The 21,042-nt window shown below is 46.7% G+C and overlaps 1 protein-coding gene across 1 annotated transcript in view; it reads left to right on the top strand.

The window, feature by feature from the left end:
* STARD10 (StAR related lipid transfer domain containing 10) overlaps positions 1-20,190 on the top strand; it is a 115,930-nt gene extending 95,740 nt beyond the window's left edge. The window contains exon 6 of the mRNA XM_075592796.1: positions 19,822-20,190. Coding sequence (XP_075448911.1) covers positions 19,822-20,049 — 228 coding nt within the window. The 3' untranslated portion in view covers positions 20,050-20,190. The remainder of the gene's footprint in view (positions 1-19,821) is intronic.
* The last annotated feature ends 852 nt before the right edge of the window (positions 20,191-21,042 follow it).

Here is a 21,042-nt window from a genome sequence, read left to right as displayed (position 1 = left end):
CACATACACGTCCAGAGAGGTAATATACACATACACGTCCAGAGAGGTAATATACACATACACGTCCAGAGAGGTAATATACACATACACGTCCAGAGAGGTAATATACACATACATGTCCAGAGAGGTAATATACACATACATGTCCAGAGAGGTAATATACACATACACGTCCAGAGAGGTAATACCGGTATACACATACACGCCCAGAGAGGTAATACTGGTATATACATACATGTCCAGAGAGGTAATATAAACATACACGCCCAGAGAGGTAATACCGGTATACACATACACGCCCAGAGAGGTAATACCGGTATACACATACACACCCAGAGAGGTAATACCGGTATACACATACACACCCAGAGAGGTAATACCGGTATACACATACACACCCAGAGAGGTAATACCGGTATACACATACACACCCAGAGAGGTAATACCGGTATACACATACACACCCAGAGAGGTAATACCGGTATACACATACACACCCAGAGAGGTAATACCGGTATACACATACACACCCAGAGAGGTAATACCGCTATACACATGCACGCCCAGAGAGGTAATATCGGTATACACATACATGTACAGAGAGATAATACCGGTATACACATACACACCCAGAGAGGTAATACCGGTATACACATACACACCCAGAGAGGTAATACCGGTATACACATACACACCCAGAGAGGTAATACCGCTATACACATGCACACCCAGAGAGGTAATATCGGTATACACATACGAGGTAATACCGGTATACACATACACGCCCAGAGAGGTAATACCGGTATACACATACACGCCCAGAGAGGTAATACCGGTATACACATACACACACAGAGAGGTAATACCGGTATACACATACACGCCCAGAGAGGTAATACCGGTATACACATACACACCCAGAGAGGTAATACCGGTATACACATACACACCCAGAGGGGTAATACCGGTATACACATACACGCCCAGAGAGGTAATACCGGTATACACATACACGCCCAGAGAGGTAATACCGGTATACACATACACACACAGAGAGGTAATACCGGTATACACATGCACGCCCAGAAAGGTAATACCGGTATACACATACATGTACAGAGATGTAATACCGGTATACACATACACGCCCAGTGAGGTAATACCGCCATACACATACACGCCCAGAAAGGTAATACCGGTATATACATACACGCCCAGAGAGGTAATACCGGTATACACATACACGCCCAGAGAGGTAATACCGGTATACACATACATGTCCAGAGAGGTAATATACACATACACGTCCAGAGAGGTAATATACACATACACGTCCAGAGAGGTAATATACACATACATGTCCAGAGAGGTAATATACACATACACGTCCAGAGAGGTAATATACACATACATGTCCAGAGAGGTAATATACACATACATGTCCAGAGAGGTAATATACACATACATGTCCAGAGAGGTAATATACACATACATGTCCAGAGAGGTAATATACACATACACGTCCAGAGAGGTAATATACACATACATGTCCAGAGAGGTAATATACACATACACGTCCAGAGAGGTAATATACACATACACGTCCAGAGAGGTAATATACACATACACGTCCAGAGAGGTAATATACACATACACGTCCAGAGAGGTAATATACACATACATGTCCAGAGAGGTAATATACACATACACGTCCAGAGAGGTAATATACACATACACGTCCAGAGAGGTAATATACACATACACGTCCAGAGAGGTAATATACACATACATGTCCAGAGAGGTAATATACACATACACGTCCAGAGAGGTAATATACACATACACGTCCAGAGAGGTAATATACACATACATGTCCAGAGAGGTAATATACACATACACGTCCAGAGAGGTAATATACACATACACGTCCAGAGAGGTAATATACACATACACGTCCAGAGAGGTAATATACACATACACGTCCAGAGAGGTAATATACACATACACGTCCAGAGAGGTAATATACACATACACGTCCAGAGAGGTAATATACACATACACGTCCAGAGAGGTAATATACACATACATGTCCAGAGAGGTAATATACACATACATGTCCAGAGAGGTAATATACACATACACGTCCAGAGAGGTAATATACACATACACGTCCAGAGAGGTAATATACACATACACGTCCAGAGAGGTAATATACACATACATGTCCAGAGAGGTAATATACACATACACGTCCAGAGAGGTAATATACACATACACGTCCAGAGAGGTAATATACACATACATGTCCAGAGAGGTAATATACACATACACGTCCAGAGAGGTAATATACACATACACGTCCAGAGAGGTAATATACACATACACGTCCAGAGAGGTAATATACACATACACGTCCAGAGAGGTAATATACACATACACGTCCAGAGAGGTAATATACACATACACGTCCAGAGAGGTAATATACACATACACGTCCAGAGAGGTAATATACACATACATGTCCAGAGAGGTAATATACACATACATGTCCAGAGAGGTAATATACACATACACGTCCAGAGAGGTAATATACACATACACGTCCAGAGAGGTAATACCGGTATACACATACACGCCCAGAGAGGTAATACTGGTATATACATACATGTCCAGAGAGGTAATATACACATACACGCCCAGAGAGGTAATACCGGTATACACATACACGCCCAGAGAGGTAATACGGTATACACATACACGCCCAGAGAGGTAATACCGGTATACACATACACGCCCAGAGCGGTAATACCGGTATACACATACACGCCCAGAGAGGTAATATACACATACACACCCAGAGAGGTAATATACACATACACGTCCAGAGAGGTTATATACACATACACGTCCAGAGAGGTAATATACACATACACGTCCAGAGAGGTAATATACACATACACGCCCAGAGAGGTAATACTGGTATATACATACATGTCCAGAGAGGTAATATACACATACACGCCCAGAGAGGTAATACCGGTATACACATACACGCCCAGAGAGGTAATACCGGTATACACATACACGCCCAGAGCGGTAATACCGGTATACACATACACGCCCAGAGAGGTAATATACACATACACACCCAGAGAGGTAATATACACATACACGTCCAGAGAGGTTATATACACATACATGTCCAGAGAGGTAATATACACATACACGTCCAGAGAGGTAATATACACATACACGCCCAGAGAGGTAATACTGGTATATACATACATGTCCAGAGAGGTAATATACACATACACGCCCAGAGAGGTAATACCGGTATACACATACACGCCCAGAGAGGTAATACCGGTATACACATACACACCCAGAGCAGTAATACCGGTATACACATACACACCCAGAGAGGTAATATACACATACACACCCAGAGAGGTAATATACACATACACGTCCAGAGAGGTTATATACACATACACGTCCAGAGAGGTAATATACACATACACGTCCAGAGAGGTAATACTGGTATATACATACATGTCCAGAGAGGTAATATACACATACACGCCCAGAGAGGTAATACCGGTATACACATACACGCCCAGAGAGGTAATACGGTATACACATACACGCCCAGAGAGGTAATACCGGTATACACATACACGCCCAGAGCGGTAATACCGGTATACACATACACGCCCAGAGAGGTAATATACACATACACACCCAGAGAGGTAATATACACATACACGTCCAGAGAGGTTATATACACATACACGTCCAGAGAGGTAATATACACATACACGTCCAGAGAGGTAATATACACATACACGCCCAGAGAGGTAATACTGGTATATACATACATGTCCAGAGAGGTAATATACACATACACGCCCAGAGAGGTAATACCGGTATACACATACACGCCCAGAGAGGTAATACCGGTATACACATACACGCCCAGAGCGGTAATACCGGTATACACATACACGCCCAGAGAGGTAATATACACATACACACCCAGAGAGGTAATATACACATACACGTCCAGAGAGGTTATATACACATACATGTCCAGAGAGGTAATATACACATACACGTCCAGAGAGGTAATATACACATACACGCCCAGAGAGGTAATACTGGTATATACATACATGTCCAGAGAGGTAATATACACATACACGCCCAGAGAGGTAATACCGGTATACACATACACGCCCAGAGAGGTAATACCGGTATACACATACACACCCAGAGCGGTAATACCGGTATACACATACACACCCAGAGAGGTAATATACACATACACACCCAGAGAGGTAATATACACATACACGTCCAGAGAGGTTATATACACATACACGTCCAGAGAGGTAATATACACATACACGTCCAGAGAGGTAATATACACATACACGTCCAGAGAGGTAATATACACATACACGTCCAGAGAGGTAATATACACATACATGTCCAGAGAGGTAATATACACATACATGTCCAGAGAGGTAATATACACATACACGTCCAGAGAGGTAATACCGGTATACACATACACGCCCAGAGAGGTAATACTGGTATATACATACATGTCCAGAGAGGTAATATAAACATACACGCCCAGAGAGGTAATACCGGTATACACATACACGCCCAGAGAGGTAATACCGGTATACACATACACACCCAGAGAGGTAATACCGGTATACACATACACACCCAGAGAGGTAATACCGGTATACACATACACACCCAGAGAGGTAATACCGGTATACACATACACACCCAGAGAGGTAATACCGGTATACACATACACACCCAGAGAGGTAATACCGGTATACACATACACACCCAGAGAGGTAATACCGGTATACACATACACACCCAGAGAGGTAATACCGCTATACACATGCACGCCCAGAGAGGTAATATCGGTATACACATACATGTACAGAGAGATAATACCGGTATACACATACACACCCAGAGAGGTAATACCGGTATACACATACACACCCAGAGAGGTAATACCGGTATACACATACACACCCAGAGAGGTAATACCGCTATACACATGCACACCCAGAGAGGTAATATCGGTATACACATACGAGGTAATACCGGTATACACATACACGCCCAGAGAGGTAATACCGGTATACACATACACGCCCAGAGAGGTAATACCGGTATACACATACACACACAGAGAGGTAATACCGGTATACACATACACGCCCAGAGAGGTAATACCGGTATACACATACACACCCAGAGAGGTAATACCGGTATACACATACACACCCAGAGGGGTAATACCGGTATACACATACACGCCCAGAGAGGTAATACCGGTATACACATACACGCCCAGAGAGGTAATACCGGTATACACATACACACACAGAGAGGTAATACCGGTATACACATGCACGCCCAGAAAGGTAATACCGGTATACACATACATGTACAGAGATGTAATACCGGTATACACATACACGCCCAGTGAGGTAATACCGCCATACACATACACGCCCAGAAAGGTAATACCGGTATATACATACACGCCCAGAGAGGTAATACCGGTATACACATACACGCCCAGAGAGGTAATACCGGTATACACATACACACCCAGAGAGGTAATACCGGTATACACATACACACCCAGAGAGGTAATACCGGTATACACATACACACCCAGAGAGGTAATACCGGTATACACACACACGCCCAGAGAGGTAATACCGGTATACACATACACACCCAGAGAAGTAATACCGGTATACACATACACACCCAGAGAGGTAATACCGGTATACACATACACACCCAGAGAGGTAATACCGGTATACACATACACACCCAGAGAGGTAATACCGGTATACACATACACACCCAGAGAGGTAATACCGGTATACACATACACACCCAGAGAGGTAATACCGGTATACACATACACGCCCAGAGAGTTAATACCGCTATACACATGCACGCCCAGAGAGGTAATACCGGTATACACATACACACACAGAGAGGTAATACCGGTATACACACACGCCCAGAGAGGTAATACCGGTATACACATACACGCCCAGAGAGGTAATACCGGTATACACATACACGCCCAGAGAGGTAATACCGGTATACACATACACACCCAGAGAGGTAATACCGGTATACACATACAAACCCAGAGAGGTAATACCGGTATACACATACATGCCCAGAGAGGTAATACCGGTATACACATACACGCCCAGAGAGGTAATACCGGTATACACATACAAACCCAGAGAGGTAATACCGGTATACACATACACGCCCAGAGAGGTAATACCGGTATACACATACATGTACAGAGAGGTAATACCGGTATACACATACATGCCCAGAGAGGTAATACCGGACACATACACACCCAGAGAGGTAATACCGGTATACACATGCACGCCCAGAGAGGTAATACCGGTATACACATACATGTCCAGAGAGTTAATACCGGTATACACATGCACGCCCAGAAAGGTAATACCGGTATACACATACACACCCAGAGAGTTAATACCGGTATACACACACACGCCCAGAGAGGTAATACCGGTATACACATACACGCCCAGAGAGGTAATACCGGTATACACATACACACCCAGAGAGGTAATACCGGTATACACATACACGCCCAGAGAGGTAATACCGGTATACACATACACTCCCAGAGAGGTAATACCGGTATACACATACACGCCCAGAGAGTTAATACCGGTATACACACACACGCCCAGAGAGTTAATACCGGTATACACATACACGCCCAGAGAGTTAATACCGGTATACACATACACACCCAGAGAGGTAATACTGGTATACACACACACGCCCAGAGAGGTAATACCGGTATACACATACACACCCAGAGAGGTAATACCGGTATACACACACACGCCCAGAGAGGTAATACCGGTATACACATACACGCCCAGAGAGGTAATACCAGTATACACATACACGCCCAGAGAGGTAATACTGGTATACACATACACACCCAGAGAGGTAATACCGGTATACACATACACGTCCAGAGAGGTAATACCGGTATACACATACACGTCCAGAGAGGTAATACCGGTATACACATACACACCCAGAGAGGTAATACCGGTATACACATACACGCCCAGAGTGGTAATACCGGTATACACATACACGCCCAGAGAGGTAATACTGGTATACACATACACACACAGAGAGGTAATACCGGTATACACATACACACCCAGAGAGGTAATACTGGTATACACATACACGTCCAGTATTACCTCTACTTCTTTACTGGACAGTGTACAAATACTGGACACCTGGTAACCCTGTAATACACCTAGAACACGATGGTAAAACAGACACAGGGAAATGAGATGATACGTACTATACGTTGTGATACTTTTGTAGGGCCAATGTAAACACCTGCATTTGAACATGGATTCTATTTGTTTGGTCCGATACCAGCTGTCACCGTTATTATTTTTCTGGGAACTGTCTGGATATGAGACCGAATTAATGAAGCAACGGACTTAATATGAGAACGTTTCAAGGTATAATAAAAAAAAAAACATTTATCAGTTCCTGTAGGAAACGAAGCGTTGAAATGATAAACTGTGTAAACGTATACAGGCCTCGTTCAATTAAAATGTAATGATTTAAATGAAATTATTAATTTATTAAACTGCAGTAAGTCCTTGTAATAATAACAACTCTGAGTTCTTTCCGCCTTCGATAACAATTCTATGAGAAACATAGGGCTTCATTCTAGTAGATCCGATAAGTGAGTTGTTGACAGTTTGGGGCACTTTTCGAGCGGGTTTGCATCTGTAACTATTCAGAAAGCTCCAATAACATGGCAAGCTCGCGTGAAACCTGCTTCTTCCCGACCGGCAGTGCTCTCGCTCGGACAAACCGAGCAGGAGCTCACAAAATGCTCAAAGTCGCGGTTTTTGACACTTGCCGCTATTCAGGCAGCTGCGAGATTCACATCGTGGCTATAACGCGCAGATTACGATCCTGTCACGGGAAGGGTGGCGAGGCGGGGTCCGCGATGTGACTCTGACGGAAAAAACGTATTGTTACTACATCAGATTGAAGCCGGAAGTCTCCAGAGCTGCCCCGCATTAATATCAGCTTCGGGGACCCCCTGCTTCCATCCTATGTAGTAAAGATACATTTACAGTCAGCTTCATTACTGTATCAACTAACCGCTAAGGCAATGAAGCTGTTTTGATTTTAATAAAACAGTATTGAAGCAGGGGGTCTCCGGAGCTGAACCGTATTAATCTCAGCCCCGGGTTACAGGCCCCGGTATGGGGTGCCGGTATCTCCCTGCATTGGTTAAATCTCCTACGTCACACGACCTGGACATTTAAACTTTGCGGAGATACCGGCACCCCATACCGGGGTCTGTTTCTCGGGAAACAGGGGGTCCCCGGGGCTGAAATTAATGCAGTTCAGCTCCGGAGATCCCCTGCTTCAATACTGTGTTATTAAAATAAAAACAATGTGATCGCCTGTAAGAGCTGTGCAGGGAGATCGCCTGTAAGAGCTGTGCAGGGAGATGCAAGGAGATTGCCTGTAGAGCTGTGCAGGGAGATCGCCTGTAAGAGCTGTGCAGGGAGATGCAGGGAGATCGCCTGTAAGAGCTATGCAGGGAGATCGCCTGTAAGACCTGTGCAGGGAGATCGCCTGTAAGATCTGTGCAGAGAGATCGCCTGTAAGAGCTGTGCAGGGAGATCGCCTGTAAGAGCTATGCAGGGAGATCGCCTGTTAGAGCTGTGCAGGGAGATCACCTGTAAGAGCTGTGCAGGGAGATCGCCTGTAAGAGCTGTGCAGGGAGATCGCCTGTAAGAGCTGTGCAGGGAGATCGCCTGTAAGAGCTGTGCAGGGAGATCGCCTGTAAGAGCTGTGCAGGGAGATCGCCTGTAAGAGCTGTGCAGGGAGATGCAGGGAGATCGACTGTAAGAACTGTCGAGGGAGATACAAGGAGATCGCCAGGAAGAGCTATGCAGGGAGATCGCCTGTAAGAGCTGTGCAGGGAGATCGCCTGTAAGAGCTGTGCAGGGAGATCGCCTGTAAGAGCTGTGCAGGGAGATGTAGGGAGATCGATGTAAGAGCTATGCAGGGAGATCGCCTGTAAGAGCTGTGCAGGGAGATGTAGGGAGATCGCTGTAAGAGCTATGCAGGGAGATCGCCTGTAAGAACTGTGCAGGGAGATGCAGGGAGATCGCCTGTAAGAGCTGTGCAGGGAGATGCAGGGAGATCGCCAGGAAGAGCTGTGCAGGGAGATGCAGGGAGATTGCCTGGAAGAGCTGTGCAGGGAGATGCAGCTCTCTCTGTGCAGGGAGATGCAGCTCTCTCTGTGCAGGGAGATGCAGTTCTCTCTGTGCAGGGAGATCGCCTGTAAGAGATGTGCAGGGAGACGCAGCTCTCTCTGTGCAGGTAGGTCGCCTGTAAGAGCTGTACAGGGAGATCGCCTGTAAGAGCTGTGCAGGGAGATGTAGGGAGATTGCCAGGAAGAGCTGTGCAGGGAGATGCAGGGAGATAGCCTGGAAGCGCTGTGCAGGGAGATCGCCTGGAAGAGCTGTGCAGGGAGATGCAGGGAGATTGCCTGGAAGAGCTGTGCAGGGAGATGTAGGGAGATTGCCAGGAAGAGCTGTGCAGGGAGATGCAGGGAGATAGCCTGGAAGCGCTGTGCAGGGAGATCGCCTGGAAGCGCTGTGCAGGGAGATCGCCTGGAAGAGCTGTGCAGGGAGATGCAGGGAGATTGCCTGGAAGAGCTGTGCAGGGAGATGCAGTTCTCTCTGTGCAGGGAGATGCAGTTCTCTCTGTGCAGGGAGAGGTCCATGTCTGGTGTAAAGCCCCTGCCCCTGTGTAATCTTTGCTTGCATAGTTAGGACCCCCTTATGCCTGGCCCAGGCATTTTTTTAATTCCCTTACTGTGTTACCCACGACCACCATAGCATGTAACCCACGACCCCCACTGCTGGGAAGCTATTCCACGAACCCACCACCCCTTTAGTGAAATAGTGCAGCACTTTGTCATGTTTCCCCATACCCACAAAACATTGCTACGTGAAGGTTAATGCGCATACGCGCAGCGGCGTGGATTTGAAACTCCGCCGCCCCTAGGCACTTAGCGGTTGTGGCCGCCTCCCTCCTCCTTCTGAACCACAGCGTCAAATGACGCCGCAAACGTCACCAACGTGGCGTCGCATTGCAATGGTAGCGCAACGTCATGACATCATTTGACGTTGCGGTTCAGAAGGAGGAGTGGCGCCGCAGGTAAGGAGCCAGCCACAACCGCTAAGTTACTTCCCGTCAGGCCTGATAGGCCCGAGAGCGCAAAAATATTATCGCCCTAGAGCCTGGCCTAGCAGGCCTGATGAGAAACCCGGCACTGCATACAGCACACGTGTCTATACAGAGAGATCGGGGTGTGAGATCTGGCAGGATGTGTAATATTCAGGTAGGGGCGCCACTCACCGGCTCCCCAAATTATACCGATGACAGTAATATGCTTAAAGGGTTAAAAGTAGGTAACTGATGCTTAAAAAAAATAAACATAAAAAACAAATGAACCAAACGGCCGGAAAGCAGCCCCCGCCCTCCCCAGCCCCTCCTTTTTATAGGCTGGGAATCGGGGGTCCCCCGAGGTTCCAGGCTGGTTTCAGCTCCGGGTACCCCGTGGTTACTGGCTAAGTTACCGGCATTACTTACTTAGTTTGAAATCGCCCGCGTCCCGCAGGATGTAGGACTGTTATTCTGCATCACGCAGGAGATTTAAACCGCCGCTGTATGTCCCTGGGGGGGGTGGAAATGCTGGTACGTTCACCATGAAGTATCGCGGGAACAAATGGGGGTTCCACAGAGCTGAAAACAGCGCTACTCAGCGCCGGGGGCCCGCTCGTTTCCATCTCTCTCTCACACACACAATCTCCCTCCCCCTCTCTCTCTTAAACTCTCTCACACACAATCTCCCCCCGTTAAACTCTCTCACACACAATCTCCCCCCGTTAAACTCTCTCAAACACAATCCCCCCCCTTAAACTCTCTCAAACACAATCTCCCCCCTTAAACTCTCTCAAACACAATCTCCCTCCCTTAAACTCTCTCAAACACAATCTCCCCCCCTTAAACTCTCTCAAACACAATCTCCCCCCCTTAAACTCTCTCAAACACAATCTCCCCCCTTAAACTCTCTCAAACACAATCTCCCTCCCTTAAACTCTCTCAAACACAATCTCCAGCCCTTAAACGCTCTCAAACACAATCACCCCCCTTAAACTCTCTCAAACAGAATCCCCCCTCCTTAAACACTCTCAAACACAATCCCCCCCTTAAACTCTCTCAAACACAATCCCCCCCTTAAACTCTCTCAAACACAATCCCCCCCTTAAACTCTCTCAAACACAATCTCCCCTCTCTCAAACACAATCTCCCCTCTCTCAAACACAATCTCCCTCTCTCTCAAACACAATCTCCCCCTCTCTCAAACACAATCTCCCCCCTCCCCCTATCTCTCTCTCTCTTTCTCTCACAATCTCCCCCTATCTCTCTCTCTCTCACAATCTCTCTCTCTCTCTCTCTCACAATCTCTCTCTCACACAATCTCTCTCTCTCTCTCTCTCTCTCACTATCTCGCTCTCTCACAATCTCGCTCTCTCACAATCTCTCTCTCTCTCTCACACAATCTCTCTCTCGCTCACAATCTCTCTCTCGCTCACAATCTCTCTCTCTCTCTCTCTCTCTCACTCACACAATCTCTCTCTCTCTCTCCCTTAAACAATCTCTCTCTCTCTCCCTCACACAATCTTTCTCCCTCTCTCACAATCTCTCTCTCACTCACAATCTCTCTCTCGCTCACAATCTCTCTCGCTCGCAATCTCTCTCGCTCGCAATCTCTCGCTCACAATCTCTCTCTCGCTCACAATCTCTCTCTCTCTCCCTCACACAATTTCTCTCTCTCACAATCTCTCTCTCTCTCTCCCTCACACAATCTCTCTCGCTCACAATCTCTCTCTCTCACAATCTCTCTCTCTCTCCCTCACACAATCTCTCTCTCTCACACAATCTCTCTCTCTCACACAATCTCTCTCCCTCACACAATCTCTCTCTCTCTCCCTCACACAATCTCTCTCTCTCTCTCCCTCACACAATCTCTCTCTCACAATCTCTCTCTCTCCCTCACACAATCTCTCTCTCTCCCTCACACAATCTCTCTCTCTCCCTCACACAATCTCTCTCTCTCACAATCTCTCTCTCCCTCACACACAATCTCCCCCTCTCTCAAACACAATCTCCCCCCTCCCCCTATCTCTCTCTCTCTTTCTCTCACAATCTCCCCCTATCTCTCTCTCTCTCTCTCTCTCTCAATCTCTCTCTCTCTCACAATCTCTCTCTCTCTCTCTCTCTCTCTCTCTCTCACAATCTCTCTCTCTCACACAATCTCTCTCTCTCTCTCTCACAATCTCGCTCTCTCACAATCTCTCTCTCTCACACAATCTCTCTCTCACTCACAATCTCTCTCTCGCTCACAATCTCTCTCTCTCTCCCTCACACAATCTCTCTCTCTCTCCCTCAAACAATCTCTCTCTCTCTCTCCCTCACACAATCTCTCTCCCTCTCTCACAATCTCTCTCTCACTCACAATCTCTCTCGCTCGCAATCTCTCTCGCTCGCAATCTCTCTCTCGCTCACAATCTCTCTCTCTCACAATCTCTCTCTCGCTCACAATCTCTCTCTCTCTCCCTCACACAATCTCTCTCTCTCTCACAATCTCTCTCTCTCTCTCCCTCACACAATCTCTCTCGCTTACAATCTCTCTCTCTCACAATCTCTCTCTCTCCCTCACACAATTTCTCTCTCTCACACAATCTCTCTCTCTCTCTCTCTCTCTCACATATCTCTCTCTCTCTCTCCCTCACACAATCTCTCTCTCTCTCTCCCTCACACAATCTCTCTCTCTCTCTCCCTCACACAATCTCTCTCTCTCTCACAATCTCTCTCTCTCCCTCACACAATCTCTCTCTCTCCATCACACAATCTCTCTCTCTCTCCCTCACACAATCTCTCTCTCTCACACAATCTCTCTCTCTCTCTCACAATCTCTCTCTCCCTCACACAATCTCTCTCTCTCTTACAATCTATCTCCCTCACACAATCTCTCTCTCGATCACAATCTTTCTCTCTCCCTCACACAATCTCTCTCTCTCTCACAATCTCTCTCTCTCACAATCTCTCTCTCTCCCTCACACAATCTCTCTCTCTCCCCTGGTATAATTATGAACAGGTGCTCTTATTACAGTATGCGGTGACAGGTCACCGTGCCCTGGCACAGTGTCCCACACACAGGCACATGTACACCTGGTGCAGAGAGCAGTACTGTACCTGCAGAGCTCTGCACTAACCGCCCTATCACATTATCATGGGACCCACTAACCATCCAATGCAGGACACGGCAAACAGCAACCTTTCCAACCGCTGCAGTGCCGGGGGCTCTCCTCTCACTGAAAGGGTTAAACAGCGGGCAAAGGGCGTTACAAAATGGTCGCATTGCTGTGTGTGATTTTAAGAAGGGAACTGTACATCTGCTAAATAATCTGGCTGGGCCCGGAGGGCCTCATTTTACGAGGATTTACACACTATGTCCGCTCATTTTCAAATGAACACTCTTTCTTTAAACAAAAATAACTACGTTTGATAACACTTAAAAGTAGTGGTACTGTGGGGGGTTTGTAAATAATAAAATAAGTAGGATCCTGTACCCCCCAACACCATCGTAATGTACTCAATATAGGGTTGCCAGGTTGCTTCTCCAAAAATACTCACACACCTCCGCTCTCTGCTCCATGCGGTTTCCTCCTCTCCTTGGCTCCAGGCTCCTGACACCTCCTCCTGATTGGCTGCTGATCGGTAATGCATCCAATCAGGATGAAGGAAACTGCCTAGGACCCTAGCCACAGCCCTGCTCTCTCCCTGCTCTGGGAAATCCCGCACCCCCCCCCCCCCCAAGCCGGTCACGTCACTATGTCCAGAGAGGTAATACCGAACACATACACGCCCAGAGAGGTAATACCGGTATACACACACACGCCCAGAGAGGTAATACCGGTATACACATACACGTCCAGAGAGGTAATACCGGTATACAGATACACGCCCAGAGAGGTAATACCGGTATACACATACAGGCCCAGAGAGGTAATACCGGTATACACATACACGCCCAGAGAGGTAATACCTCTATACACATACACACCCAGAGAGGTAATACCGGTATACACACACACGCCCAGAGAGGTAATACCGGTATACACATACAGGCACAGAGAGCTAATACCGGTATACACACACACGCCAAGAGAGGTAATACCGGTATACACATACACGCCCAGAGAGCTAATACCGAACACATACACGCCAAGAGAGGTAATACCGGTATACACACGCACGCCCAGAGAGGTAATACCGGTATACACACACACGCCCAGAGAGGTAATACCGGTATACACACACACGCCCAGAGAGGTAATACCAGTATACACATACACCCCCAGAGAGGTAATACCGGTATACACGTACACCCCCAGAGAGGTAATACCGGTATACACATACACGCCCAGAGAGGTAATACCGGTATACACATACACGCCCAGAGAGGTAATACCGGTATACACATACATGCCCAGAGAGGTAATACCGGTATACACACACACGCCCAGAGAGGTAATACCGGTATACACATACACGTCCAGAGAGTTAATACCGGACACATACACGCCCAGAGAGGTAATACCGGTATACACATACACGCCCAGAGAGGTAATACCGGTATATAGATACACGCCCAGAGAGGTAATACCGCTATACACATACACGCCCAGAGAGGTAATACTGGTATACACATACACGCCCAGAGAGGTAATACCGGTATACACATACACTCCCAGAGAGGTAATACCGCTATACACATACACGCCCAGAGAGGTAATACCGGTATACACATACACGCCCAGAGAAGTAATACCAGTATACACATACACGCCCAGAGGGGTAATACCGCTATACACATACACACACAGAGAGGTAATACCAGTATACACATACACGCCCAGAGAGGTAATACCGGTATACACATACACGCCCAGAGAGGTAATACCGGTATAAACATACACGCCCAGAGAGGTAATACCGGTATACACATACACGTCCAGAGAGGTAATACCGGACACATACACGCCCAGAGAGGTAATACCGGTATACACATACACACCCAGAGAGGTAATACCGGTATATACATACACGCCCAGAGAGGTAATACCGGTATATACACATACACACCCAGAGAGGTAATACCGGTATACACATATACACCCAGAGAGGTAATACCGGTATACACATACACGCCCAGAGAGGTAATACCGGTATATACACATACACACCCAGAGAGGTAATACCGGTATACACATACACGCCCAGAGAGGTAATACCGGTATACACATACACACCCAGAGAGGTAATACCGGTATATACATACACGCCCAGAGAGGTAATACCGCTATACACATACACACCCAGAGAGGTAATACCGGTATACACATACACACCCAGAGAGGTAATACATGTATACACATACACGCCCAGAGAGGTAATACCGTTATACACATACACGCCCACAGAGGTAATACCGGTATACACATACACGCCCACAGAGGTAATACCGGTATACACATACACGCCCACAGAGGTAATACCGGTATACACATACACCCAGAGAGGTAATACCGGTATACACATACACGCAGAGAGGTAATACCGGTATACACATACACGTCCAGAGAGGTAATACCGGTATACACATACACGCCCAGAGAGGTAATACCGGTATACACATACACGCCCAGAGAGGTAATACCGGTGTACATATACACGCCCAGAGAGGTAATACCGGTATACACATACACGTCCAGAGAGGTAATACCGGTATACACATACACGCCCAGAGAGGTAATACCGGTATACACATACACACCCAGAGAGGTAATACCGGTATATACATACACACCCAGAGAGGTAATACCGGTATACACATACACCCCCAGAGAGGTAATACCGGTATACACACACGCCCAGAGAGGTAATACCGGTATACACATACACGCCCAGAGAGGTAATACCGGTATACACATACACGCCCAGAGAGGTAATACCGGTATACACATACACGCCCAGAGAGGTAATACCGGTATACACATACACGCCCAGAGAGGTAATACCGGTATACACATACATGTACAGAGATGTAATACCGGTATACACATGCACGCCCAGTGAGGTAATACCGCCATACACATACACGCCCAGTGAGGTAATACCGCCATACACATACACGCCCAGAGAGGTAATACCGGTATACTCATACACGCCCAGAGAGGTAATACCGGTATACACATACATGCCCAGAGAGGTAATACCGGTATACACATACACGCCCAGAGAAGTAATACCGGTATACACATACACGCCCAGAGAGGTAATACCGCCATACACATACACGCCCAGAGAGGTAATACCGGTATACACATACAAGCCCAGAGAGGTAATACCGGTATACACATGCACGCCCAGAGAGGTAATACCGGTATACAAATACACGCCCAGAGAGGTAATACCGGTATACACATAAAAGCCCAGAGAGGTAATACCGGTATACACATACACACCCAGAGAGGTAATACTGTATACACATACATGTACAGAGATGTAATACCGGTATACACATACACGCCCAGTGAGGTAATACCGCCATACACATACACGCCCAGTGAGGTAATACCGCCATACACATACACGCCCAGTGAGGTAATACCGCCATACACATACACGCCCAGAGAGGTAATACCGGTATACACATACAAGCCCAGAGAGGTAATACCGGTATACACATACACGCCCAGAGAGGTAATACCGGTATACAAATACACGCCCAGAGAGGTAATACCGGTATACACATACACACCCAGAGAGGTAATACCGGTATACACATACACACCCAGAGAGGTAATACCGGTATACACATACACACCCAGAGAGGTAATACCGGTATATACATACACGCCCAGAGAGGTAATACCGGTATACACATACAAGCCCAGAGAGGTAATACCGGTATACACATAACACCCAGAGAGGTAATACTGTATACACATACACGCCCAGTGAGGTAATACCGGTATACACATACACACCCAGAGAGGTAATACTGCTATACACATACACGCCCAGAGAGATAATACCGGTATACACATACACACCCAGAGAGGTAATACCGGTATATACATACACGCCCAGAGAGGTAATACTGGTATACACATACACGCCCACAGAGGTAATACCGGTATACACATACAACCAGAGAGGTAATACCGGTATACACATACACGCAGAGAGGTAATACCGGTATACACATACACGTCCAGAGAGGTAATACCGGTATACACATACACGCCCAGAGAGGTAACACCGGTATACACATACACGCCCAGAGAGGTAATACTGGTATACACATACACGCCCAGAGAGGTAATACCGGTATACACATACACGTCCAGAGAGGTAATACCGTATACACATACACGCCCAGAGAGGTAGTACCGGTATACACATACACGCCCAGAGAGGTAGTACCGGTATACACATACACGCCCAGAGAGGTAGTACCGGTATACACATACACACACAGAGAGGTAATACCGGTATACACATACACACACAGAGAGGTAATACCGGTATACACATACATGTCCAGTGTTACATCTCATTTTACTGGACAGTGTCCAAATACAGGACAGTCCGGTTCAATACTGGACACCTGGCAATCCTAAAAAATTCCATCCGCTAAGTACAGTACTAATGACCCTTTTAAAGGGCTTTTTTTTTAGCCCCAAAGGGGCAACACTGGTGGTGTTAAAACGTTTGATCTGATCTTTTTTGTGAAAATGTATATATTTATCTTGACTTATTTTTATTTATTGATTTATTTGTAGATAGTTTGATCTTCCGCAAATATGATTAGCAATGTTTTTTTTCCTGGGTCTGGGTCTGCTAAATGGTGCTAAGCGACTGGGCCTCTTTACCACGGCTTAGGCTGCAAAGATCCTGCGTGTGTTGTGAGCTGAATGACCTCTGCTCCTCGCTTCCAGGTTATGGAGCCCAAGACTTCACATCTTTATATCCTACATCTTCATAGGCAGCAGCACTCACGGTTAATGAAATATTTATATATATATATATATATATATATATATCACATATTTACATTGGGGAATTAGCAGCGCTGTTTCGGCCTGTGTGTGGGACCTGGTAAAAGTCCAACCCACGGGAACAGAACCATTTCTACTAATGTAGATTATTTGTAAACAAATAGATTTCTTTTTTACTTTCCATAACCTTGAGCCCTGCTGCATGTCGCCGTTTGTCCTAACCACATAAAACAGGAGTGGCCAGTCCTCAAGGACCACCAACAGGTCAGGATGTCGGGATATCCCTGCTTCAGCACAGGTGGCTCAATCTCCGACCGGGCCACTGATTGAGCCACCTGTGCTGAAGCAGGGATATCCTGACATTCTGACCTGTTGGTGACCCTTGATGACTGGCGTAGGCTACCCCTGCATTGGGCCTTTGTATGTATGGGTCGGTACTGAAGCAGCCATGTCAGCTCTCACTGATTTTCTGTGATAGATCTCACTCACTAACAGAAATCCGCCATTTTCTGTGTAACACCCGTAATACGGCATTGTCACACGGACACACGGCTGCGTGCTGTGTGTTAACTGGAGAAGCACAGATTTGCTGTAGGTGTTTATACCATGTAATGGACCAGCGTGACAGTTCTTCATAGCTCAGCGGGTCCCCACCTTATTTACACTGTGCACTCCCGGCTAGGAAATATATTCGTTCCACGAAAACCCCTAATGAAGAAATCTTATTGCCGACTCTTCAGGCGGTTGCTAACAAAACGATGTGACTGATCCCAGGCAGTAGGGTGTCCTGAGCTCGTGGGGGGGGGGTGGGAACACACACATAATAAGGCCCCAAACTGTCTCTCAGTGTGTGCAGGTAGCATGGGGGCTATAGTTGTCAATCACTGCGGTAACTTCCAAAGTCACGCCCCACAATGCCTTGCTGCTGTTGTTGGGAGCGACTTTGGAAGCTCCTACAGTAAGTGACAGTTATGCCCCCCACGATAAGGTGCCGTTTGGGGCCTTACTAAGTGCCCAGTCCCCACACAGGCTCAGGAACCCGCTACACTGCCTGAGATCCGCCATTACAGTTTTTGGGGGGGAAGCCCTTTGGAGACGACCCACAAACTCCCTGTTAGAAATAACTGTCATAGATAGAATTGCAGAGCATAGAGGTTTCAAATCCTCACAGGCCTCTTATCCACATGCTGGGACAAATAAAACGTACACTATAATTTTTACTACAAAGAACTACAAAGAAAGTTGGTCTGTTAAAAGATTGGACAACATTGGTGAGAAGGTGCGGCTCAGTGAGTAAAGATACTGACTGGCACTGAGGGGAACCTGGTTCAATTCCCGGTGTCGACTCCTTGTGACCTTGGGCTTCTTTATCTCCCTGTGCCTCAAGCTATACAAGAACAAACTATTATTATTATTATTGATACGTCTGAAATGTTAAGCCTGGGAACGGGATAGACAAATAATCTGAATGTCGCTTCCCGTTTGTCTTCAGGCCATGAAGAAGATGTACAAAGCCAGCCTGAAATACCCCGACTGGAAGCAGAAGCATAACCCTCAGCACAAACCCTGGCTCTTCCCGGAGCAGAGCACCCTGCCCAGCATCAGCCTCTCCGAGGTGTCCGTCCAGCATGCCGACTCGCTGGAGAACATCGACGAGAGCAGCGTGAAAGAGACCAAAGACGACCGGGGAGAGGCCAGTGACGAGGACAGCGTGAACTGAGACCGCGGCACAGGCTGCGCGTCGCACCCTATCTCTCTTTATCATCTCTGTGTCCAGTAGGGACTTCATAGGGCGGACGTACAGAGGGTTACCACTGAATGTAGGAGGGGGTCTGTGGAAAGGGGGGAAGAAGGGACAGGCAAAGGGGGGAAGAAGGGGCAGGTAAAGGGGCTGGCTTAGTTTGTATACAACCCTAGAGGGCGCTCAGCATTTGGATTCTTGGACCATGGCAGTAACCCCTTCATGGCCAGAGGCGTCTGCAACGTATTGTGCTTCAGTACGTCGCAGCCCTGTCTGGCACTGAAAGGGTTAAGGAAAGTCACTTACTCACCCGCTTTACCCCACCTGTAAGTACCTAGGTTATTGGCTCTATTTAAAGCTATAGTCCAGCCTTTCCGAAAAAGAACTAAAAACAACTAAATATCAACGCGCGCTGACATTTTATCTTCGTAGCGTCTGTGGGTTTTTTTGTTGACAGTTCTTAGGAGCCATAACATAAGCATTGAATAATATAGCACAGTATAAAAAGGAAAGGATCAACAGAGGCAGTTTAAACAAAGATTTGGTAGAAAATGTACAGTATATTCATCCAGTAAATGTGAATTTTAAATCTGAATGGCTGCCATTTTAAAAGTGCGGCCCAGCTTAGGAAAATGTATTTGAGATGCAATAAAGTAAGATGTTCTGCTCTTTGCTGTAAAAATAAGTGCAGCAAAACAAAGAGATCCCGTAATGTACAATGTCTGTGCTAGGCTTGTACATAGCGTGTGGTCGGAGCGGCTGGAGAAAAGTACTGGTTCTCTGCCAGATGTACAAATGGCAAACTAGAGACTAGGCCCAGAAAGCTCCTGTAAATCAGGGCTCATACCGCTACCTAAGTTAGTAATGGACATTATTTCCCCTGAGTTTAGCGCATATCTGCAAAGCTAATTATATGCCAAAACATGACTTGTGTATCGAATTAGCATAGGCTTACATCACGTTATTGTATAG

This window comes from Ascaphus truei, chromosome 3, assembly GCF_040206685.1.
Source record: "Ascaphus truei isolate aAscTru1 chromosome 3, aAscTru1.hap1, whole genome shotgun sequence".
Taxonomy (NCBI): Eukaryota; Metazoa; Chordata; class Amphibia; order Anura; family Ascaphidae; genus Ascaphus; species Ascaphus truei.
This window is presented reverse-complemented; position numbering and strand designations above follow the sequence as displayed.